The sequence below is a fragment of the Arachis stenosperma genome, chromosome 1, assembly GCF_014773155.1.
Source record: "Arachis stenosperma cultivar V10309 chromosome 1, arast.V10309.gnm1.PFL2, whole genome shotgun sequence".
NCBI lineage: Eukaryota > Viridiplantae > Streptophyta > Magnoliopsida > Fabales > Fabaceae > Arachis > Arachis stenosperma.
This window is the reverse complement of record NC_080377.1, coordinates 125794761-125819777: the sequence shown is the minus strand read 5'-3', so window position 1 is coordinate 125819777 and position 25017 is coordinate 125794761. Positions and strand designations below refer to the sequence as shown.

General features: G+C 44.6%; 6 protein-coding genes across 6 annotated transcripts; 2 read left to right on the top strand and 4 right to left on the bottom strand.

Annotated features, from left to right (window-relative positions):
• Positions 1 to 1497: 1497 nt before the first annotated feature.
• Positions 1498 to 2713, bottom strand: LOC130934149 (uncharacterized). Its single transcript, XM_057863738.1, has 3 exons — positions 2642 to 2713; positions 2077 to 2538; positions 1498 to 1749 (listed from the first exon to the last, which is right to left on the bottom strand). The coding sequence occupies exons 1-3, from the start codon at positions 2711 to 2713 to the stop codon at positions 1498 to 1500; spliced, it is 786 nt and encodes a 261-aa protein (XP_057719721.1).
• Positions 2714 to 6221: 3508 nt separating this feature from the next.
• Positions 6222 to 6992, top strand: LOC130934143 (uncharacterized). The gene has a single exon (XM_057863733.1). It carries the CDS (start codon positions 6222 to 6224, stop codon positions 6990 to 6992), a length of 771 nt encoding a protein of 256 aa, XP_057719716.1.
• A 736-nt stretch (positions 6993 to 7728) lies between these two features.
• LOC130934136 (uncharacterized) lies at positions 7729 to 8343 on the top strand. The gene has a single exon (XM_057863725.1). The coding sequence runs from the start codon at positions 7729 to 7731 to the stop codon at positions 8341 to 8343; it is 615 nt and encodes a 204-aa protein (XP_057719708.1).
• A 3379-nt stretch (positions 8344 to 11722) lies between these two features.
• On the bottom strand, positions 11723 to 12487 carry LOC130934125 (uncharacterized). The gene has a single exon (XM_057863716.1). It carries the CDS (start codon positions 12485 to 12487, stop codon positions 11723 to 11725), a length of 765 nt encoding a protein of 254 aa, XP_057719699.1.
• A 527-nt stretch (positions 12488 to 13014) lies between these two features.
• Positions 13015 to 13893, bottom strand: LOC130934117 (uncharacterized). Its single transcript, XM_057863709.1, has one exon. It carries the CDS (start codon positions 13891 to 13893, stop codon positions 13015 to 13017), a length of 879 nt encoding a protein of 292 aa, XP_057719692.1.
• Positions 13894 to 22371: 8478 nt separating this feature from the next.
• Positions 22372 to 23755, bottom strand: LOC130934109 (uncharacterized). The gene is made up of 3 exons (XM_057863702.1): positions 23681 to 23755; positions 23508 to 23573; positions 22372 to 22845 (listed from the first exon to the last, which is right to left on the bottom strand). The coding sequence occupies exons 1-3, from the start codon at positions 23753 to 23755 to the stop codon at positions 22372 to 22374; spliced, it is 615 nt and encodes a 204-aa protein (XP_057719685.1).
• Between the last annotated feature and the right edge of the window lie 1262 nt (positions 23756 to 25017).

Sequence of the window (25017 nt, the reverse complement as noted above, 5' to 3'; positions counted from 1 at the left end):
CTATGGCTTTGATTGACATATTGGATGTCACATGGATGAATAGTGAATCGGAGTAGTCTATGTGATCGGTTATATTCCATGGCTGCCTCTGTTCAGATAGATGGGGACGGATTCGGTGTGCCGAGATTCTTTGGCACACCAGTGCACATGATGTTTATGTTTGGCTGATCGGTGCGCCATTTGATGGTGGCCGTCGGATCTCTCTGTTTTTTCAATCCAATGGTAGAGATTATTCTTTCTCTCTCCTCTTATGATTGGTTAGTGGTGTAGGTGTGTCAGAGGGGTTAGTTTGCAAATTTCACTTTGTAGCTGGTTATTTTTGTTACAATTAAAAATTAGTTGGGTTTATGTGGAATTATTTTATCATGTTTTAAGAGCTAAATTAATGACTGTTAGTGATTCTGTTTAACGCCAAATCGGACATGATAGAGGAGGGCTGAGAGGGAAGGAAAAGCGCCGTGGACGTCGTTTGACGCATACAAGATAAGCTGCGCTGGATACGTATCCGTCACTGACCCATCAATAGAGTAACGGAGTTGCAGGAAGCTTTCTCCCGCGGAAGTCACACTGCAAAGCTGCCTGCTCTCCGAAATGCCACCTCTGTCGCGACTCGTTGGTTCGGAGGATGAAGATCTGCATAGCGTCCTTGCCGGAGCTGGATACGGTGACCGTCCGATAACAAGGAGTGATGTTTCGGCTAGATGCATTGCTTTGCCGGAGACGCCCAACAAGGAAGGATCGAAGCGGCGCGGGGATGGTGGGCGACAGGATGACGAAGGAGAAACCCATCGTGTTACGGGTCGGGCGGGTTAGGTTAGAACACAGTTGGTTGAACTTGGGTCAGTCGTGATGGGCCTATGGATTTTTTTTCCCTGAGATGCACCCTTTTTCTGAAACCAATGCTGGGCTGAAGTGTTGGGCTAAGAGGGTGCATCATACTTTAGTGGTGAGGGCGAAGGTGAAACTTGCAGAAGGGAGGACTCGTCTGCGGAGGATGAGGTAAGACTTTGCCAACAAATTTGTTTAGTCGTCTTTTTCAATTTATGTATTGCTGTTCATCGATTCCGAGTTAATGGCTAACTGAAAGTATCGTCGTAGTTGGCATGGGACGATGCATCGGACGTTGCCTTAAACTGTTTTGGACTGTTATACTTGCAATTTGACCATATCCAGGCCGCTATATGACTTTATTTTGTAACGCCCTATATTTAAACTGGGAATTATTTTAGAGCATCCATGGTGCTGTATGGATTGAAGTTGCAAATTAGTGTAGAGAGCATCCATGCTGCTTTGTGAATTGGAATTGTAAAGTAATTTAAGGAACACTGATATTTTGAAAAGTTCTTAGTTACACCGGTCATAAGATTATATCATGTACAAAATGAGTGAAGTCTAGCAGTTGCAACACATCGACAATCAGAACACAAATAGTTGTTGCCAAATCAGAAAAGGCAATCCAAAATAACATGGCCAGCTAGGTCATCAACCCAGTTGGATTCATTCAAAATCAAGAAATTTGACCAACAGCTCCACTTCTGGGTGGGTGCTGGAGATCTCAAAGACGGCCAGCTTGGGCACACTTATGTTACACTTGCGCAAGAAACCCACCCACCCTTTGCTAATGGCCCCACAATTGCGCCTTCTCTTGCCCCCGTATTTGTTGTAGACGGCCTGGACGGAGATCTCCTCCGATCTGAGAGTCACCATGACACAATCGTTGACGTCGTCTCCAAAGTGCGGCACATTTGGCTGGGCAAACCAAAATGGAGCAAGGAGATGTAGTTAGTGAGATGTGTAACATGAATGCAATGTGCATGCAGTCAAACAGAATGAAACGACAACTACTGACGATGGCATCATGAACAATTAGCATGCAGAGGAACAACACTTTATGTAGAATGGCACACATGCCTACAAAGTAAGGACCATCGAAAGAACAACACTTTATGTAGAGCAGGTATTGGCCGCCACATTACTTTTAATAGAGGGCACAGCAGGGGAACAAAACAGATAATGCGGTCCCCAAAGTTAAACAACGTAACACGTGTATATACAGTGGAGAGGGAAAGCCATTACCAGGAAGTGGGTGCCCAAGAGCCTTTTCGTGATGTGCATGATGAAGAAGGGGTGCTCGGACCGAAATGTCTGCTCCACCTCAGCTGCAGCTGCGCTCCTGGGGACATTGATGCACCCCGTTCGACGCTGGGGCGCTTCAGGAGCGTGTGTACGGATCCGTCGAACCTTCTGGGGTGTGACGTCGACGACTTCATCACCGGACGTAGCATACGTCCTCTCGAAACCCGGTGACTGAAAGATGCGAACGCTGAAGTCGTCTCTGCCCTTGTGCTTGAAGAGCAGAATGTTAGATGGTTGGAGCTTGTATTCACGATAGAACATTTGCCATCCCGTGCCGAGAGCGATCTCTTTCCACCCGTTGGGTCTGCATTCAATCTTGTAGGTATGGTTTGACCCATCGGCGACCGTGACGTAGAGATGGTTGCTACCTTTCGGTAGGAGCCGATTCGGAAACGGTAGACGCTGCATATAAGGGCACATGAGGAGTCGGCGTCAGAGATAGAACACAATGCGGATAGGAGAGTCAGAAATAATGGAAAGAACAGAAGAGCAAGCTTTAACCTACCATCGGTCGCGACGGATCTCCTGCCGCTTTGATAACCCTAAGGACGTCACCTTTCGCGTGTTCTCGTACCATTTTCTCGTCCAGGCACGAACAGAGAAGAAGGGGATATTCTTAGTTAGGAGAACACCAAGAGAGTGGACAGCGTGTGAATCGAGCGGATATGAAGGCTGAATCCTATCTAATTAAATAATTTAGTCAGAGTTCCACCCCCTTAGCACTGTGCGCCATCACCCTTCCATGAAGTCTTCCTCTAGAAGCCAAAAAGTTTCGTCCCTGAAGAGGATAGGAGCTTCGAGTGGGGTCGGTTATTAGGGGTTGGGTTTCTGGCGAGTTCGGGTTTTCGTTTTTGGGTCGAGTCTATTTCTCTGGCCCAAATACCGGATAAAAAAAATGTTATTTTTCAGGATGACCAAACCCAAAAAAAAAAATTTAAAAACCGTAAATATACAAAATAGTAAGTGTAATTATGAACAAGTTACCTGCTTCCAAGGACTACATCAATCCGTGCATCCATCAACGGGCCAAGGCTGACAACACGAACGGATTTTTCGCTGACTCACTGAAGTGGAATGATTGATAAGATTTGGTTAAGGCTATAATTTAAATTTTGAATACATTCGGTGGTTATAGCTTTTGTTAGAAATCCGTTTATTGCCGTTGGTAATTGCACCCACATTAATTCCCAATTAATGACCAGTCTAATCAGGTTTAAGGGTTATTTATTAAAAAGATAAAAAAATTTTAAAAGGCGGGAGGTGTTTCGCCAGATTAACGCGCGTACGTTTACGTTTTTCACAACCCCCAAAAAAAAAAGCGCGTACTTTTCAAAGAAGGGAATCACACTGAGGTACGTACTTGTATAAACCAGTCCCTTCGTAATCTTTGTTGATCCAAGCATCTTAGTTAGAATCATGAGTTGTAAATAGTTGCCGAAATGTTCTGGAATCATGCGTGGTAAACGTTAAATGATAACGGCTCGAGACAATTCTGTAATTTTGTCTAAATCGCTCAAACGACTTGTTTCACTTGGGTGAATTACAGGCATAGGGGCTGAGTTATTGGTAACAACAAACAATTCACGATAAGCAGAGAACGAACCGATGAAAGTAGATATAATAATCGCTACAGAGGTTTAATTAGCTTTTCATAAGATCAAAAGGACGACGAAACAAACAAACCAGATAGATCATTCAAGGCTTTGGTCATCGACAAAAAACGAAAACAACATAAAGATGTCACCCATGTTAACCAGTTCAAATACCTCCGTCACTGTCTTCACCCTGCTCCGGTCGAACGCCTGCGTGGTGGGACAAAGATTTCTCTTTGGCTGTCAAAACATCGACGACACTGTTTGCCAGGAGTCGCCAATTTGAGCTTTCCGCCATCATTTCGGTTGCTTTGTCATACAGTCGTCGACCGGCCACGTCATAGTGTCGCAAGGTCCTGCGAAGCAACTTTTCATCCCGTCGCCGTGCCTTCTTCTCTTCCTCCAGTTGATCCTCCATTTGCTTCAATTTGACCATTAAGTCTACGTTCTTGGCATGGAGCTGGAAGAGTTCTTCTGCCGCCTTTTCACTCCTAGCCTCCCATAACCCCTCCCTCCTGAGAAGTTCGGCCTCAAAGAGGTCAAAATCCGCGGACTGTTCATTTGTACGGAAGATGTTGATCAGATTAGACATCAGTTCTTCCGTGAGGTCGACGGGACTAAGTGTGGGGTCGGTGACGGTCTCCTTCGACATTTTCTCAGAAGTACACAGTGGAGAGAGCAGTGGAAGGTGGCAGAAATAAGGAAGAGGATAAGGATAGACGCAGAGGTGAGAGAAGGAGTTACGGCAGAGAAGAACTGGGAAAGAAGCATTGGGAGGTAGGGTTTGTCGTTAAGGGGCACGTATACATATACCGTGTAAATTGGGAAGCTTCGTCGAATAAACAAGTAATTGATGTACTTGGGTTATTTTTGGGAAAATAAACGATTTATATTTACTTAAAATCGTAATTTACGATTTCTAATAACTTTTTTTAATTTTTCTGACTTACTTAAAATCGTTACACACGATTTCTTCTTATCCCATGACACAGTATTACAGCAAAATGTTATAATATTAATGAAAAACACTAGTAACAATCCAATATAAAAAAAGTTAGCCCTTTTTTTGGATATTGGAAAAAAATTGGTGTAATCCTTGAATTGATACAGAACAGCCCAAAAATCGTTAACTCAATGGCGATTCGCCGAAGGGCGTGTTTTGCGTATTTATGGGAAATTATTTCAACTTAAATATACTCAAATTATTACTAACAATACAGGAGATGAGAAGATGTTGATAGTTAACCGCATCTGGATTAAACGGAATTATAATGACTAGAAGCATAGAATATTAATCTACCGAAAACAAGGGCGACCTAAGAAACAAACTAAATAGAAAGTTCAGGGCTTCAGGCTTCGACAGAAACCAACACAACATAGATATGTCACACATGTGCACCAGGTCAAATTCCTCCGTCCCTGTGTTCACTCTGCTCCGGTTGAACGCGTAATGGAGGGGACAAAGATTTGTCCTCGACCTCCAAAACATCGACGACCCTTTGTGCCAGGTCACGCCACTTTGAGCTTTCGGCCATCATTTCGTTTGCTCTGTCATACATTCGGCGAACGGTCGCATCACACTGTTTCTGCTCCATGCGCAGAAACTTTTCCTCAAGACGCCTTGCCTTCTCGTCTTGAGCCAGTTGATCCTCCATGTTGTTCAACTTGACCATTAACTTCAAGTTCTCGGACCTGACACGGAAGAGTTGCTGTGATATTGTCTCAACGCTAGCCTCCCAAATTTCCTCCCTCCTGAGAAGTTCGGCTTGAACGAAGTCACATACGATGGACTTTTCATCTGTACGGACGACGTCGATCATTCTGGACATGGGCCGTTCCTTGAGGGTGAGGTGCCTGGCGCCGTTGTCGTCGCCGGTCTCCTTCGACATTTTCTCGGTAGTGCACAACGGAGAGAGTAGTGGAGGGTGGCAGAAATAAGGAGGTGGGTAAGGGTGGATGGAGAGGTGAGAGAAGGAGAAACGGCAGAGAAGAACTGGGAAAGAAGCATTGAGAGGGATAGGGTTTGTCATTAACGTGCACGTATACCTATATAGTGTAGGCCTTATAGTGTAAAGTGAGAAGCTGCTTTGAATACTTTTTTTTTAATTAGAAAATGTGTTATTAATTAATGTAAGTCGTTTGTTTTTTGAAAAAATAAGATATTTATATTTAACGAAAAACAAGGGATAACAAATTTAATGTAGTTTTAAATTTAAATTTAAAGTTATTTTTCAGCGTTCAGGTTCTAAACCGACGTTTAAGATGTCTTCGATTCCCGTGCCAACCCTAAAAACGAAGCATCGGTTACAGACTTACAGCTGGCGTAAATGAAGGCGTGCGTGGCACGGTTCCTGACTTATCTGGTGAGCCGTTTTGCAGTTTATAAGTTCAGTACCCAGTTTTGCTTCCCCTCATCTGGTGATCCATACTAACGACGGTCCTCCTGTAAACTTCCCCTTCCACCACCTATTCATTAAATTTAGATCAAATAGGATGAGATCTAGTGCAACCACCGAGAAAGGCAGAATAGGAGAGAAGGCCGGATATGGGAGAAGGAAAGGAAAAGGGAAAGGGAAAGGGAAAGGGGTCCCACCGCGCGTCTGTCCGCAGACCCTTCTCCCTCGCGAGATATGGGAGAGAATTGCATTAAGGGTTGCGTCGTCGTCCATCCAGGATCTGTTTAACATGCAGGCGACCTGCAAGGTATTTTTGGACATCTGCCGCTCATCTGCGGTGTTCAAGGTGGCCTCCATGGCGGAGATACCCGTCGTGTTCGGTTATGACTTGGAGGACCGTCCTGAGGATGGGTTCCTTTGTGTCAGCGCGCGCGCAGGAAATCCGGGCGCTATATTCCGTATAGGGATGAGAGAATTCTGCTGGATGGGTCGACACGTCGCTGGGGTCGACACCCTGCTTGAGGCCGCCGATGCGGGTGATGTCCCAGCCCGCTACATTTGTGCGATGCTGCTGCTGACGCCAGGTGTTGGGGACGGGACGGACGCTGGAAGGGGGGTTGAAATGTTTGAGAACGTGCTGGCTGCTGGAAAAATCGAAATGTGCAGAGAAATCTTCGGGCAGTTGTTCGCAAATCCGCTGATTGGGGTGCACCCGTCGGATCCAGGGAAGCCCGTCGTCTGTCGGTCAACCGTCTGCCCGACCCGAGGAACCATGGGTGCCACCAACGATTCCTCTACTGTGTCCTGCGTCCACTGCCTTGCCGAGTTCGAGGTGTTGCATTTCTTTAGTCTATTTACTTTCAGATGAAGTTTCGCTGTAACCGAAGCTGAACGTATTTCATTGTTAATGAGTCGGGTGTTTAGGGTTGGGTGGCCTTGTAAATCCCCGCTGTTGTGGACCGTATAAGTGACATATTCGAACCGATGCATATCACAGTTTTCAAACATTTAAACGGTCACACGCATAACCTACGATAGTAGCACTATTTCATTACTTCATTCGCTAATAGGCCAAGCCGAATAAATTAAAAAAGAAAAAAAAAACGGGCCATAAAAGTTCAATATTAGCGTTGCGACTAATATGTGCAATAGTAATCCTAAACATACATTGCCGGGGAGGGGAGGCGTCGGTCTATGGTGTCTCCATCCCGTTGTTGCACTGACCCGTAAGACCTTGGACTAAAACGTCGGCCATCTGCCGTATGATTTAATTACGATAAATGCTTCTATAATCAATATAATTATTATAATATATGAATGCATCGGTAAACGAAAACATCTAGGAAAACGTATGCGGTACTGAACCACGGGCAACCCCCCTCCCCCTACCCCCCGAACGGCAGTATATTATATTAAAAGCAAAATGCCAGAAGGGTATCTACAAATTCGTCCATCCTCCTTTTGTAATCTCCAATAATCCGTCCTCGAAGTCCCTCCAAATGGCCGGAAGTTCACAAGAGGACAAAACGAAACTGGAGGCATCCATTCAGCACGAGTGTCTGCCGAATTTTCTTCCTGTCGAATTATGGTCGAGTATTGCCACGATGGTTGCATCGAATTCGATTGAGGATCTGTTCAACATGCAGGCGAGTTGCTGGTTATTTGCATGTGCATGCAATTCCGACGCCGTGTACAGGCACACCTTGGTGTCGGTGTTGCCTATCGCTTGCTTCCTGGACTACTCCGGTACGCCTGCAATGACATTTCTTCGTCGATGCGCCATAGCGCGGAATCCGGCCGCTATGCTCCGCGTTGGGATGTCTCATTTATTCTGGTGTGGCCACCGCAGAGGTGGTATGCGGACCCTGACCGAGGCAGCAGAGTTGGGCGATGTGGAGGCCTGCTACATCGCTGCGATGCTGCTTCTGTCGCTCGGCGACAAAACAGATGATGAGGTCAGTCGTGGATTCGAACTTTTTTGCGTCGTTCGTGAGTCCGGCAAAGTCGAAAGGTGCAGGGAGGTCTTCACGCAGGTTTTCGCCGGTCCGTGGTCCGATATACCCCCGGCGAACCCAGAAGATTCCGTGTCATGCCGTTCCGGTAGTTGCCGTACCCGTGGGACCATCGGTGACGACAGCGATCTGTCCACTGTGGCGTGTGTGCAATGCCTGGCCGAATACGAGGTGCGGAAGTTCTTGGGACTTATTGCGTTTAAGTAGTTTTGTAAACCCCAGCGATGGAGATGCCGATCATGCTAATTGCTATGCGTGCTGATGGTGTATTTTACCTTATTCTTGTAATCGCATAATATAACACCATGTCTGTATTAATTTTTTTATTAGTTATTATCGTTTGGCTTCGTCGTAACGTAAATCCCTAATTGTGTTTCAACAAGCTAAGAACACAGAGAAAAGTATGGATAATTGTGTTATCCGTGTTTAAGTTCCGTTGCAGAATATCAAAAGAGCGATAGAACAAACATAGGAAATAAATGGATCACACTGGCCTCGGCGGAAAACTTGACATTCAGACATCTTGCATGTGCAGCCCATCAATTACCTCCGGCCCCGTCTTCATTCTGCCCGGCCGGATGACGACGAGGACGACGACGGAGCAAGAACCTTTGCCTTTCCTCCACAACGTCCAGCCGGCGTTCCAGCTCAGACCACGGAAGAGACTCGACCTCTTGTCGTTCATGGCGCTGGGCAATTTCAGCTTGTAATTCCTTCTCAGTGAGAACCAACTGTTGAAGGAGCGCGTCATTTTTTCGCTTCTATGTTCTCAATTCTTTTTCAAGCCGTCGCTTTTCCTGCACCTCTTTCTCCAGTTCATCCTTCCTTGCCTCGAAGACGAACTTGGAGGCCATCAGCTCGACCTTTGCCTGCCTCAGTTCTGCATTGGTGGTTACAAGTGTAGCCTTTAAGTTCTCCTCCCTCTTAACCAGTGCCGCCGCAACGAGATCACAATCTGCGGACCTATCATCTACGCGGATGATGTCGATAAGTGCGTCGATGGAGAGTTCCACGAGGTCCTCTGGACTAATGGCGTGTTCTGTGATTGATTGCTCCGACATTTTCTCGGGATAAGACGACGACGACATAGTGGCAGTTATGGAGAAGGGGAGACTGAGAGTTGAGAGAGGGAGTTACGGCAAAGAAGACGTGAATAAGGGTTAGTAGTTACTAGGGTTTGGGGTTGTGAATAACGGGCACGTATACACATATATAGTATAAAGTTGCTTGGATGGGTTTTTTACGCAAATAACGTGTCAGTAATGGGGTTTATTCACGAAAATAAGAGATTACTTTAAGCTATTTCGGTTGAAAAAAAAAAGTTAACGATAACATTAAACATTTCTTCAATAAGCAATTATGGAACGCAATTAAGCTTGTCATGAATATAACACAAGAATCGAATAGTCAACATTAAATTTGTGCGTCGATAAAACCAAATCAGTTGAATTGGAAATCACATTAGTATTTCGTTCGTCCCATATTAATTAATTATGTTATCCTTTCCAGAACCATCCGTAGAGACTTCGAAAGTACATTAGTATTTCTGTCGCGCGGACCCCACGCTCAGGAGTTAACGTGTACTTCAAGCCGAATTAGGTTCATAAGCAGGTGTGCAGGGATGCCAGGGTCAGGTGTAGGGTTGTGGTGTACAGAGATATATGAAGAAAAGAGCTTTCTTTTGTCAAATCAAACATAAAAAAATTATTATTGCAATTTACCGAAAAAAAAATTGACCATATTATTCGATAACTTAATCTGATGTGATCACTGAGGATTTTTATTCGGTTTAATATTCCATATTGTACAGCATGCGACATGTATTTAATTGTTTTATCTGGTGGTTTCCAATAATAACGATTATCGAGGAGCTCCATTAAATTTGCAAACAACAAAAATGCCATTTACGTTTCCCAATTCCCATTTCTCATTTCCGGATATCTACGCAAGCTGGAAAATGTAATCCAGAATGGCCACCGTCGTTTGGCAAAAGGATGCCACTTCTAATTGTACGTATAGGTTAATATGGGTCTAATTACATAAATTAATTGTACTATATCTCTGGTATTAACCATAATTTTGTGCAACGAAACGAGTTACGCGCTAAGCCGTAAAAATTAACTAATGTCAGTGTATATTCTACTGTTGGGCAACGAAACGATTTACGTGTTATACCGTTATTGTCCTTTTTATTTTTCCTTGACCGGCCGGATAGTATCGATCGCCGTGTTGAAGCAGCCATTAAAGATCCTATGCTCCGACAGGGGTTGACGGAGTGTTTCCGGTTTGCCCGCCTGTGTAGATGGCTTCATCCGAAGATTGAAAGAAAGAAAGAAAAATAACTCAAACGATGCGGTATTTATATATTATATATAAATAAGAAAACCCAGTTTTACTCAGGGGTTACAGAACATGCAAAGAACAGCTAACGAAATAAAGACTCGGACGGTAGATGCCGTGGTTCATATAGCCCCGACATCGTCTCCTTTCTGGCCGGTGGGATCCTGATAGTCAGAGCCGTCTGCCGTTGCCGCAGGTTGACCATACAGTTGGCGGACCAATAAACCTACCTTGATCTCCACAACCTCAAGCCTGCCTTCCATTTCACGCCATGGTGCCATCTGTTGTTGTTCCCTTCGACGAAGATCGGCAATTTCCGCTTTCAAAGCGTTTGCTTTGTCTTCGAGTTCGCGAACGGTGGTTTGGTGCTGTTCCAACTCCGTGCGCAACTTCTTTTCCAACCGGCGGCCTTGCTCCAGTTGATGCTTCCTGATACTAGCCCTGACTTTGGCGGTGATTGCCTCGATCCTGGCCGTCCTTGCTTCGTCCTGTGACCTACGAAGACCATCACTCAGAAACCTCATCCTCTGTTGGAGGGTGTTGATTAGGTCTGCGGTTGGGTGTTCCTGGAGGTCGCCCGGACTAATGTCGTGGTCGTCGAGGGATTCGTGCGACATTTTGTCGGATGAAGACCGGGAGGTTTGGTAGACGATAACGGCCCTTGAAGCTATGACTTTTCTCCCGGATGTGGTTATGGATAAATATAAGAAATGGTTATGAATTGAGACGGACGTGTGGATTGATATACATTAATGAAAAACAAATTTTATGTTAATAATAGATAAATTAATACATTTTATTGTGGTTAATTAATGTGCGTATGGTATTCCATGAGAAAACGAAGATATTAATGCACCTGGTGGTTTTATCGATAAACGAAGAAAAAGCCTGTGAAAACTTCTGCTGCATCGATAATGCGCAATCCGATATGATTGCAAATCTTTGCAATGTGACGTTAGAGTAGACATGAAGGGCTGAAGGTCTATCGAGTGCTATGAATAACGTCGCAGACAGGAGTTGCGTTGATCTCGAAAAAAAAAACTTTGTTACTTTGCTATGCAACCAAGTGTAACCGAATGAGAGGTCAGTGACTGGAAACAATTGTATTTTCAATAACTTAACTTTTTAATACTACGCAGAAAACACAAAAATAAAAAATATGGTAAAACGAGGTAAACAGTACAAAAACGGCAAAACAAGTCAAATAGTTGAGAAAAATTATTACATAATAGTGACAATAGATATATTACATTGGATGACCAAAAAAATATTGAGAACCCATTCCTATCCAACAGTCAAAGAGGTGGACAAACAGGATCAATTCATAATCAGCCCTACAATGCACGCACGGAATATGGGCAGCACCTCCGTCACCGTCGTTTACGTCCCAGCCTCTTCCATAGCGTTGATGGCGGTAAATGGCACCCATGTTCCCACGGCTTGGACATGCATGCGAAGAACAGACTTGATTCTCTTCGTTTAGCATCGGCACGCGACGCAGGTGTCTCCAAGTCCCCTGTACAACGCCGCGGAACACCAATTTGCAGTTTCTCAGGGCACCGGCCGCCTCAAGCCCACGAAATGTTTGTAAGCCCTTGTTCTTTGACTCGGCGTCGTCGCGTAGCATCAGCATCATCGCCACTATGTACTGGGCTGCGGAATGGCCCTGGGCTGCGACAACGTGCATGGTTTCCATCCCCGCAAAACGACACATGCCTAGGAAAAGGTCAGACACCGCAGACCGAAACAGAACTTCCACGTGGCCATTCTGCCTGCATCGCGCTAAGAAGTTTCTTCCCGGATGGTGCATGGGACTCACACTCCACCATCGCTGGTCCCAAATTGGAATGTTGGCGCATCTGTAAACGGAATCCTCATCCCCTGCATTACGTGCAGCGGTGCACGACATCCTGAGACTGCACAAGTCCCTGACGGACTGTGCTGCGGTCCTTCCAGCAATTAAGGTCCATACATCGTAGGGAAGGTTGGCCGGGCCTGTGGGACGATACATCTCCTCCCCTTGTATTGAGCGCCCTCACACGATAGATAAATCGTCGTTTATTTGTAAATACTGGATAACTGAAATGCTCCAATCAGTTATCTCAATGGCTGTTGTTTACGGTGTATATATAGTCACCCGGTGCCGTGTGCGATGGTATCCCATCGGTTGTGTACCGTACATCTACACCTAATCAGCTACAATCACGTCGTCTCGGGAGCCTGCCGATTGAGTTTCCCGTCGGCTCACAGAGGGGTTCCTTAGCCCACACGTTCCTTAAGTTTCTCTTTATGTTTTCTTATATCATAATTTAATATTACTATTTAAGACTAATATTTTAATAATATTAAATAACATGATTCAGACATTGTTCCAAATTCCTGTTGTTTAATTTTAATTATGGGATATTTATATGTAATAAGTATCCGTTTACCTAAATAACATTTACATGATGATAAAGAAGATAACCGTTAATATTATACGTCCACACTAAACCGAAACATAAAATGTCAATAATAAACCTAATACGCATTACAATCCTAAACCCTAGCTATGTCAACGAACCGTTCCACCTCGTAGTCGGCGCGACAACGAATGCACCCAACATGGTTGGCGCCTCCGACACCGTGGATGGAGCCCTGCTCTGCAGCCCTTTGGCGGTACTCATAGAGAAGACCCATGTGGCCTCGGGTCATGCATTTGGTCGAGTCACATACTGTATGTTCCTCTCCCTTATCCGGCATTTGGACTTCATCTGGCCAAGAAATTGTGAGGACTGCGAAGCAACTCGAGTAACATGCCGGGAGTAAGTTACCTGCTTCGAGCGTACGAAAAAGTTCCAAACCTTCTTTTTGGGCGTCTCTGTCGTCCCTTCGGAGGAGCAACTCCATTGAAACTGCGTACCTGGCTGCGTCCAGCCCATTCCTTGCTGCCTTTTGCAGCATTTCCCATCCTACAGGGCGGTTACGTCTTATGTAGAGCTCCCGCAGCGCCTCCCGAAACAGAAGTTCCGGGTGACCAACCTCAATGCACCTCTCGAAAAAACTTCGCCCAATAGGGTCCCGTATCCACACCCAATTCATTTCATGCGGAGGTGGTATGGCAACCATCCTGAGGACGTTATCGTCGTCGCCTACATCGCGCGCAACGCAACACGTCATACGGAACCTGCACAGGTCCTCAATCGATGTCGTCGCCACTTTAATGGCTATGCCTACCCAAACGTCGCGGGGTAGTTCAGAGGCGTTACAGAACCGCTCCATTGACACTCTCCTTGGACTGGTGCCTGCTAGTGTATATACTTCACAGGATGTAATCCACTGACCAGTGGTTCTGGCAGCAGGAATGCTAGTATATTTATGGATAAGGGTCGCCCTTTGGAATCCGATTCGCTCGGACAGTGGACTTAACCGACGCATCATTTCGTTGGCGAAAATCCACATAAGATTTCGAAAAAAATAAGAAGGAAAATGGATTCTACGAAGTTGCATTGTAAATAGAAATTCTATAACATTGTTAATTGATGGCATTTATTGGATTTCTCGTTACGCGCTGGTGCGTATTTAGTAGCCGGCTAGGAGCGTTAAAATTAAATCTAAGTAAAATATACGCTAACTAATCATCATCGCATTCATATATATACATATAATTAAATAAAATCATTCCTTGAAGTTGCAATAGGTGTTCATGCACGAGAGACGAAACATGAAACGAACGGTCGTAAACACAAAAAGTCTTAATTTGCGAGTAACATAACCTTGAATCGCCACACCTGGTCGCAGCGTACCCTAATACAAGACTAAAGAAGAAGGCAACGTAATACTACCTCTACCATGGGGGCATAAGCGTCACAGCTGGTTGATCCATGAAGACAATGCAGTACCAGCCGGTCCACTTAAGTGATCTTCCTTGTTTTCATCCTCCATAACTCTGCCTTGCCCAATACACGGTCCCGGAGTTTGTTGAATGGTGTGCTGGTCAGGTTCACCGCAGTTGTTGCCCTGATCTCATTCTCTCGTAACTGCAAAATGGTTACCGATTGGTTTTATTGTGATCCTATAATTTAATATCCATAAGCAGCCTTTTTTATTTGAGCGTACTTACAATCCCGTCCATGATCGGGTCGAATTTGTCCCCCATGTTGAGCCACCCAATGACCCATATCCCTGAGTTCATACTGAATGTTGATCCGACGAATAGGCAGTAACCGTCAGTACGTATTATGGAAAACATGTGAAAATCATCACTGTGATACATGCATGTTTTATTTGCTGTTAACCTACCCTGCCCACAATTAGGTATCCCTATGGGGCTCCTTATCGGGAAATCTCCGAAGTTGCTTGGTATGGGCATAAATTGCTTCTCGTAAACAGCTTGTGTCACGTTGTACAACACCCTTGCCTGCACGGACCGCGGAATATAAATGAGAACGCTTTTATGCACGCCGTGTTGCATGGTATGCCAGTATGGCAAATTAAAAGTAAAGACTACAATCAAAGTTGTAGTTAACCGTTTTCCGAATCCGGTCTTCCCGATGAGGCGTCTCAAACTGGTTCGGCGATGAATCCAGGTTGTAAATTGCCTTGTCTTTCAGAGACACGAGCATCAAAAACCAGTGGCCCAGCGCGTCCAGCATGGGGACATAAATCTGCACAGGATAAACACGTATAGTTAATCCACTGAAGACACTTGTTCCTGGTTTAGTTTACGATGAACCAAAATTTGTCCTTTAACAGACAAGTTCAAGGAATCTGGATGGCCGCATCCAGTTCTCCATGTAACGGTTCAGCAATAATTCTGTCGTCTTCCCGTGCAATATATCATCCTGCACAGACACCGCTGACGAGTTAAATAAGTTATCTTCTATACGTGTACGAACGCCAGATCAGGACAAACTTACCGAGACAGACGGTGGTAAGCACCAGTACGCGGGCGACGTGTCTAGTATCTCAGCACCGGTCATAGTCATGGCAACCAGATGGATGATCTGGCAACGAAGAATAGCCAAAGATATCAAAAAAACAAAAAACCCCGACGATGTCTCGCAACACCATATATGTGTTTTTCCTACTCTAAACAAGCATAAACAGGTGCCATAGCTTGTCATCAACGTCATTTCCCGGTAGTAAGCTGTGTAAATCAACCCTGTCCGCGGTCTTGACTCCGATACGGACAAGTTCCTCGCTATAGTCAGAGGAAAGTGTTAACGATTTAATATAACCGCGATAAGCACGTTTAAAGATAACATAACTCGAGTTTTACCATGGATCAAGGTTTCCGTCGAAGACGTACGCGAATAAGGCCGACTGTCGGTTGTTAAAGTCCATGGCAGGTGTGATCTTGAACCTCATCTACGACACATGTTTGTCAAATGTCAGTAGGTTAGCGCAGTTTTCGATAAACAAACTTACCGTTTAGTTACCTTCTTGCTCGTTGAATGGCCAGACTTTTCCCTGCTGGAACCAGATCGCATAGAACTGTCAGTTCCATCACCGGAACATCGCCGTTTGGCGTTCCTTGTTGCCGATGGTGGTGTGCGAAACAGCTTTCGCATGATGCTGTCCGTTCCTGAAAGGGGTGGAGTACTATTCTCAGGCGGTTCTGGGACAGTAGGCGTTCCACTAGCGATGCCAGATGCAACTTTCATGGACTGCGGGGTTGACTGTTCATCCGTCTCCCCGTCGAAATCCAACAACACGATGGTTTTCTCGGAGATTGCCGCAGCTGCTTTGTCGGTCTCCTTCTCGAGATCCCTCTGTCAGAGAATAACCAAAACCGGTTTAATATCAGGGACACCTACATGACATGTTACATACATGGGCTATGAGTGAAACCTAACCAGAACCTTTTCCACGAAGCCCCTCATCAAGTCTTTGACGATGAGACCGATCTTCGGAAACGACCAGTCCTCTTCCGACTGGATCTATTTACCTTTTACAGCATTAACATCATCCGGCTGGGGAGCTTCGGCTGAGTTTTCCAAGTCAGATTTGGGTCCACCGGGGACCTACAGATAAAAAGAAAAAAAAACAATATCAAATCAGTTATTTGTTTAAAGAATGTTTGAAGTACACCTGATCAGAAGATTTACCTCAGACGCTTGCCGAGGCTGCGACTGCTCAACTGTATCTGCGTCGTGGACCTCTTCGCATACGTCCCTGCATGTACCCCGTACGTGGCTGTTAATGCGAATATTCGTCTACCATGCATATGCAACGTAGTGCGTTTTGTTGTATTCTCAAAGTCATAAATGAAACATGTCTAACCTGCTGTGTGTGTCACCGTCGGAGCGTGCTTCACCGTCGCCCATTGTGTTTGTTTCTTTTTGTTTTTTGTTTTTTGTGTTTCGAATATTGATCGTTTAGGACGGTACGTGGGTTTATTTTAAATGCGAAGAAACTTGCTAATGCCTACGGCATTATCCTCCGTTTACGGAATGTGATGCTTATATGTTAACGGTACTCGGATGTTGTGGATGGAGTCACGGCTATCTGTTGTAATCGTCAAACTCGCGACAAATCTTTCACTCCAATGGTACGTTGTTATTTGGGCTCGTTTTATGGTGTGTTCCGTATCCAAAAGTGAAAGTTCTGAGTGACACTATACTATAAAACTTCCTTATGCAATCACTCATGCTGTCACCACTGCGGTCAAATCAATCCAGAACTATCGACTGGCCTCCAATCAGGCGCTAAGTCACACCATGCCTTCCCCACCCCCCTCGCCATCATTATTTTAATTCATTATTTCGTAGAGGCATGGGACTGCGCGCAATATATGCGATGGGCATAATGCTGAATTTCCTACATAAGTAAACCGTCAAAAGACATTCGTTGGGAGATGGGACAAAGCCAAATTGGCTAATACATTCGCTTCCTTCCGGTTCCCTTCCCAGCGATCGTATTAACCTTTTGTCCAAAGTTGTACCATTGTTGTTTAAAGCATAAATATCTACATAAAACGTATTGTCCCATACCCCGAATTGACATATACACCTGCTCCTCTGCAGCTACCCATGCTGTAGGTCAGCGCGTCATAAAGTTTCGTCTCGGGGGCATCACGACGAAATGAGTGGCGGAGGTTGCTTTCCACTATCGTGCGCGGATTAGTTGCATCTAGTTCTATCCCGGTTATGACCACCATTGCCAACCAATCTGGTTACGTTTTTTATTTATGCATGAAGCACAGGGTTTACGTTTAGGTGGACTTTCCAGCGAAGTCTTGGAGAAACGACCGTTGGATAAAATTTCAGATTGACGATTTCATGAATACGTGTCCTTTTTAGTAGACCAAAAAATTAAAGTCGGTGTAACATAAACCTGAAACACTAAACCCTAAACCCTTAACCCCAAACCATAAACCCTAAACCCTAAAGCATAAACCCTAAACTCTAAACCCCAAACCCTAAACCCTAAACACTACACCCTAAACCCTCAACCCTAAACCATAAATCCTAACCCCACTAAACCCTAAACCGTAAACCCTAAACCATAAACCCTAAAACATAAACAATACACCATAAACCCTAAACCCTCAATACTAAACCCTAATCCATAAATCCTAACCCCACTAAACCCTAAACCCTAAACCCTAAACCCCAAACCCTAAACCCTAAACACGACACCTTAAACCCTCAACCATAAACCATAAACCCTAACCACACTAAACCGTAAACCGTAAACCCTAAACCATAAACCCTAAAACCTAAACAATACACCATAAACCCTAAACCCTCAATACTAAACCCTAATCCATAAATCATAACCCCATAACCCTAAATCCTAAACCCTAAATCCCATAACCCTAAACCATAAACCCTAAAACATAAATCCTAAATCCCATAACCCTAAACCCTAAACCCTAAACCATACACCCTAAACCCTAAACCCTCAATACTAAACCCGTAACCCCAAACCCTAAACCCTAAACACTACACCCTAAACCCTAAACCCTAAACCCTAAACCATAAACCATAAACCCTAAACCCTACATCCCATAACCCTAAACCATAAACCCTAAATCCCATAACCTTAAACCATAAATCCTAAATCCCATAACCCTAAACCATAAACCCTAAACCCTAAACCCTAAACCCTAAATCATAAACCCTAAACCCTAAACAATAAACCCTAAACCCCAAACCCTTAACCCTAAACCCCAAACCCTACACCCTAAATCTTAAACCATAAACCCTAAACCCTACACCCTAAACCCTAAACCCTAAACCCTAAACCATAAAAGCTAAACCATAAAAGCTAAACCCTAAACCCTACATCCTAAACCCTAAACCCTAAACCCTAAACCCCAAACCCTAAACCCTCAATACTAAACCCTAATCCATAAATCATAACCCCATAAACCCTAAATCCTAAACCCTAAATCCCATAACCCTAAACCATAAACCCTAAACCATAAATTCTAAATCCCATAACCCTAAACCCTAAACCCTAAACCCTAAACCATACACCCTAAACCCTAAACCCTAAACCCTCAATACTAAACCCGTAACCCCAAACCCTAAACCCTAAACACTACACCCTAAACCCTAAACCCTAAACACTACACCCTAAACCCTAAACCCTAAACCATAAACCATAAACCCTAAACCCTACATCCCATAACCCTAAACCATAAACCCTAAATCCCATAACCCTAAACCATAAATCCTAAATCCCATAACCCTAAACCATAAACCCTAAACCGTAAACCCTAAACCCTAAACCCTAAACCATAAACCCTAAACCCTAAACAATAAACCCTAAACCCCAAACCCTTAACCCTAAACCCCAAACCCTACACCCTAAATATTAAACCATAAACCCTAAATCCTAAACCCTAAACCCTAAACCCTAAACCCTAAAAGCTAAACCCTAAACCCTACATCCTAAACCCTAAACCCTAAACCCTAAACCCCAAACCCCAAACCCTAAACCCTAAACGCTCAACCATAAACCCTAAACCCTAAACCCCAAACAATAAACCGTAAACCCTAAACCCTCAATACTAAACCCTAATCCATAAATCCTAAACCAATAACCTAAACCCTCAGCACTGAACCCTGAACCCTAAACCCTGAACCCTGCACTATGCACCCTAAACCCTAAACCCTAAACCCTCAATACTAAACCCTAATCCATAAAACGTAAACCGTACACAGTAAAGCCTTAACCCTAAATGATTTTGCAATTTTTACTTGTTTTTTATTTTAAATATTATAGTAAGTAATTTTACATTCGCTTATTAACTTGATACACTGTCTATATTGAATGACATATTAAAATGACATGTAATAATAACAATAGTAAATGTTGATGATGTAAGCAAGAGCAAATAATCAACATAAAATTAGTTAAATTATCAATTATTTACATTTGTTAATTAAAGACAGTAAATTTAAACTGAAAAAATTTTAAAAACATATATTTAATGAGAAGAACTTAATCCTGTATAAAATTTATAAATTATATATAAATATGCTTGTTATATATAAATTTAAGTTTGTCGTTATTGTCAAATTATTATTTATAGTCAATATTTTTTAAAAATTTAAATTAAGATAAATAAAATACAAACATAATCTAATCCAAAACTAGAACCGCTTCTAATGTTCATTAACAAGCCCACGTTTTTTAAATAATAACTCACACATTAGACTTTAATTACATACATTAATTACACCCTCGTAATCTTTGCATTAAAAGCTGCAAGAAGTGTCTCTTCGATTGAACACATGGAAGTATAACAACAAAACCAACAAAATTCCTGCACGTGTAGAAAAAATTGATGTTCTTCACCGTAGCATTGCCCTGTGTTCATTATTTCGTTCATTGGATAAGCCTTTTACAGTATCCAGATCATACAGCCCCACCCATAAAATCCCAAATCCTCCTCATATAATGCATCAAACCAAGGTGAGCCAAAGGAGCGACAGTAATGGGATAACACAGCCTGCAGAAGGACGACCAGCAAACATATGGTTGACAGTCGGGCATCATCTGCAGCCGGTGCGGGAACCTTATTGGATTCGGGCGGATCACTGCTACAGAGTTGGTTCGGGCCGGTCTGCTGACCCTTAACCGGGGACAAAAAAATTATAAAAGCTTTCATCGGTATTGTGGCAACACTCTTCCGTTTCGTCTTCTTCGAATTAAGAATAAATCGAATTTACCCTTTGATGTCGCCTAATATCAGGATATTTCTTGAAAAACGATGTTTAATATTTTATTTTATTTAAGGGGAGTGGACGTCCGTTGATGTGATGTGAGTGACTGCTCCGAAGGCCCGCGGAACAAGATAGTCAGAATAACCACGTTGCCCAACGCAACGCGCTCAACAACTATATAATACAGCAAATGTGGAAACTGTATAATACACGCTTCCATCTACTCGATTGCCACTGTTGTCGCTAGTCTAAGACACGGTATTGAAAGAAAAAAAAATAAATAGAAAAAGAAAAGCAACTTGGGTATGGAAAATCAATTTCCGGATTCCTTGGCTGCTATGGGGGAGCAGATCCTTCCAGACGATCTTTTGATGGAGATTTTCACTCGCACTGACCCGAAGACGGCGGCGAGATGCAGAACCGCAAGCACAACCTGGCGTGTCCGACTGTCCTCCGAGAGATTTAGGATGGACAACACGCTGAGAAACATTGGAAAATACCGTAATGTGTTGCTCCAGATTGGTGACCCGGAGAGGTACGGTTCAACCCAGGCTTTTTGCATTGTCGATTGTGTAGGCGGAGAAAGAGTAGCCGCGCCAATGCCAGAGCAACTGGGTCCAGGCGGATGGTGGAATGTTATCGGCTCCGATTGCGGTGTGATCTGCGTCCAGTATAGCACAAATGGTTCTGATTTGAGGCTACTGTTATGGAACCCGCTGCTGCGAACCGCTCGTCAACTAGACGATCCCGCCGACAAACTACTAAAACAAGCAGTAATCGGATACGCCTTTGGATACCGGGCGGGAACTGACAATTACTGCGTCGTCCATATGTCAAAGAGGCACGTCCTAGACAGATTTTTGCACTGCAATGTTTTCAATTCGGCAGAGGGAAGCTGGAAGCACGCGTACATAAACGATCAACGACTCACTCACCTCGACGAGGGCTCAGCTTTTCACCTTGGTAAGGCCGTGTGGGTAAACTGGGGAGGACGTGGTTTGACGATTGCAACGCATGTGGTAGTGTTGGATGCAGACACATTTATTCTGAGTAAGATAAGGATAGACCGTAACTTAATTCAGCACGTGCAGGCACTGCGTGTGCTCGACGGCATCCCACACCTGGTCGGGTATGAACGATCGCCGCACCGAGGACTATCGACCATATGGTGCAAGATTGACTTGGAATCCATGTGCCTCGTCCCGGTCATCAGGCGAAGAGTTGCCGGTCAGTACGCCGTTCCGTGGAATCCTGTGACGATCATGGGTGATCGTATGATAACAGTGCGCGAAAACAACCACAAGCGGCCAAGAGATGCTAACGGTGGTTTTCTGACGGAGATTTCGTTGGTTCAGATTAATTTACTTAACCGACACAGAGTCACCGCATTCAATGGTGAGTGGCCGAGTGACATGAACCTTCAGCGCGTTATAACTGTGGGAGTGGGTTGTCTAGTTCCCTAATAGACCGGCCGATATTGTGATTCGATCAGTTGTATCGTTGTTTGTATTCCGGGCATGCTTAAAATATGTTTTTCAAATGGATTGATGTGTATCATGTTTTATTATACTTGGTAGAATGAATATGCGAAATGAAATTTATCTTATTGGATTGAGAACATATAGTACGGGTCCAATCAAATCCACACCACAATTAGGGCTAATGAAATCCGTTAAACTAGTCGTGTTTTCCAGACGTGAATACCGAATAAAAATTAAATTACAAATAAAAATCCTCATGAAGCGATCTTCACCGGTAAAAAAACCAATAAAATGATCGCGGATATCAGCACGGTGATCAGAACACCTAGCCTCTTCGTCGTCGCTACACTCGCAAGCATGTTGTCTTCCATGGCCGTAGATGCTGAAATCGCGGCCTCAAGATCTGCCCTTGTTTCAGACAAACTATGTTGCAAAGAACGCAGCTCGTCTAGGAGTTCCTGTCTTGTCTTCTTCAACTCCGTGTTCTCGCTTCGAATGCCCTCGTTCGTTTCTAGCAACCTGCGAATGACGTCGGAGTAACGGGGCGGGGGCTCTGGATCGTACCACTGAAAGAATGAGCATTTCCGGCTGGTTCCGTACCCAGAACATCCATAAAATCTTCTGCCCGGATAGTCACATTTCCAAGCGGTTCTGATTGGCGACCTCACGCCACAGTGACATCGAGGCGTCGGTGCATCGACGGAGGACGAGCTTATGGAAGAGGATCCCTGCATTATGTGTTCAGTAGTTCACGAGGGGAGTAAAACACTGGCTTTTGAAATAGCCGTGCCCAACGAGGTTTCATATGCACCTCTCTGCTAATGCCATCATGTGTTCGCATCCCAACGGCCTTCTTGTTGACTGACACATGTGACGCCAACTTGGCACGGAAAGGTCGATTATAGGCCCCAACCGCGGGCCGGACGCATGTTACACCATGTAGTTGTTAGCCGACGATCCAAACCATCAACATTAAATATGTGACCCGTTTTTCTCTGCGTGTTATAATATTTCCTCATGAAAGATTTCGAAGATATTAATTCATATTTAATTATCTTACTGTCAAATAATCTCTTGTTATTCCTTGTTGTTAAGGGATATTGATTAATTAGTTGTTTTATATGTTTCTGTATTCAAGGGGCATTTACGTTTTTTTGATATGACGTGATTGACATACCCATCACGATGCACAACTGCGCGTCTGAGCGCTACATTGTAGCAAAAGTAAAGAAGTGTATAGCAAAAATGACCTCATGCCCCCTCATGCTACGGCAGGTCACCTTTTGCTATCTTAGGAAGCACATTGCAAGGCCTTGAATATTGGACGGCACCCGTGGTTGCCTAACCGGTGCAATTCTAAACGCATGTGATGCATCCTGCCTGGATGGACCTGACCGTCTTCAGACTCCAAGAAAGGTGTTTGCAGACCCAACTTTATGACCGGCCAACAGCTAGCCTAGTCAAATATCTTCACAAATCAAAGCAACTCAAAATACAACCATATCCACGCACGACCGACACGGACAAACTCATCGGACGCCGACGACCGATACTGCAACCAACAATGGCAGAGAATGGCACACCCGCTGCATCCAACAACGTCAACCGCGAGACGTCCCAGGTACGGTTGCGGTGCATCAATCGTTTTTTGTTTATTTATTTATTTATTTCTGGTAGTTATGATTACTCTACTACCGATTCTTCTGAGTTAGTAGTATACCCGAACGAACTAACAAGCACCCAATGCTAGGAGGACCAGAAAACACCGGGCCCCAACGACACCACTCCAAACGACGCGTTGCTGGAAATAATGAGAGAGGTGCTCGAGAACACAAAGGTTGGTAACACTTGTTTCACTGTCTGCTCTAACTGAATCGGTAAATCCAACCATCTGACAGATCTCTTTCGACTTTCTATTGAAGAGCGCGCAACGCCGAATGGACAGGGTCGAAGCGGAATTGGTGACGATTCGGTTGTTGGTGGGCGGTCTCAGAGAGCCTGTGAGCCAGAGGCTACAGGAACATGCGGATCAAGTCAACGCAACGTCCGATGGAAACCGGATCGAGAAGCAGAGACAACCTGTTCCCGAAAGGGTACACATGCACAACCCGATGTCACGCACCTCCATTACCAACCGTAGACAGTTGATGCATCCAGGAACGATGAAGAAGAGACATCATCAATCGTCGATGATAAGCGGCGGCGGAGACGTCGAAATGTCTGTTTACGATGAAGAAGACGATCCGAAACGGGCCATGTACCCAAAGATGTGCAGGTCAAATACGCTCGTCGACAAAAATAACTCGAAGGGTGGCTTGGCTACAAACTTCTTCAATCGATTCAAGGAAAAGGTATACGGGGGTAACCGAGGGACTATATCCGCCGAACGGACGAACAATACAGCCAACCCGACAGGACGCAATGGACTGCAGCCAACGCAAAACAGAAAATGCAGTTTTCCCTTTAACACAATGACGTCATCCGACGAGAGCTCATCGAAGCCTGAAAGCAGCCACGGACGAACAGCCGACACCTACAAGCATATTCCGCGACGACCCCCCTCAAACCTGACCAAGAATGGAACAAACACCACCAACGCATGGCCCATCTCTCAGCACGCGATGGACATCTGTAGCTACGTCTACGACCATGATTCTGACCCAACGTGGGTATTGTATCCGAACATCAATGGCTGAATATGCCATGCGGCGTCATTAGTGCCGGAAGGCAGTTAAAATTGCCCTCAGAGTGTAACATCCTCCATTTATTGACCGCAGGGAGATCGTTGTACGCATCGGGTCGCAACATGCAACTCGTTCTGACATGGGATGCCTGTTAGACGGGCGGCAACCAACCCAGAAGGCACGTAGCAATCGATCGGACCCTCTTCGAATAAATGG

What these genes read in the sequence shown, in the direction of transcription:
- LOC130934149 (XM_057863738.1), bottom strand. Translation starts at nt 2,713, where the DNA reads ATGGTACGAGAACACGCGAAAGGTGACGTCCTTAGGGTTATCAAAGCG. An exon ending in GAGATCCGTCGCGACCGATG is followed by an intron (nt 2,539 to 2,641) that starts GTAGGTTAAAGC and finishes CCTTATATGCAG; the next exon opens with CGTCTACCGTTTCCGAATCG. An exon ending in TCTTGGGCACCCACTTCCTG is followed by an intron (nt 1,750 to 2,076) that starts GTAATGGCTTTC and finishes TGGTTTGCCCAG; the next exon opens with CCAAATGTGCCGCACTTTGG.
- LOC130934143 (XM_057863733.1), top strand. Translation starts at nt 6,222, where the DNA reads ATGAGATCTAGTGCAACCACCGAGAAAGGCAGAATAGGAGAGAAGGCC.
- LOC130934136 (XM_057863725.1), top strand. Translation starts at nt 7,729, where the DNA reads ATGGTTGCATCGAATTCGATTGAGGATCTGTTCAACATGCAGGCGAGT.
- LOC130934125 (XM_057863716.1), bottom strand. Translation starts at nt 12,487, where the DNA reads ATGTATCGTCCCACAGGCCCGGCCAACCTTCCCTACGATGTATGGACC.
- LOC130934117 (XM_057863709.1), bottom strand. Translation starts at nt 13,893, where the DNA reads ATGCGTCGGTTAAGTCCACTGTCCGAGCGAATCGGATTCCAAAGGGCG.
- LOC130934109 (XM_057863702.1), bottom strand. Translation starts at nt 23,755, where the DNA reads ATGCACCGCAACCGTACCTGGGACGTCTCGCGGTTGACGTTGTTGGAT. An exon ending in GTGTGCCATTCTCTGCCATT is followed by an intron (nt 23,574 to 23,680) that starts GTTGGTTGCAGT and finishes ATATTTGACTAG; the next exon opens with GCTAGCTGTTGGCCGGTCAT. An exon ending in TGGAGTCTGAAGACGGTCAG is followed by an intron (nt 22,846 to 23,507) that starts GTCCATCCAGGC and finishes CACATAATGCAG; the next exon opens with GGATCCTCTTCCATAAGCTC.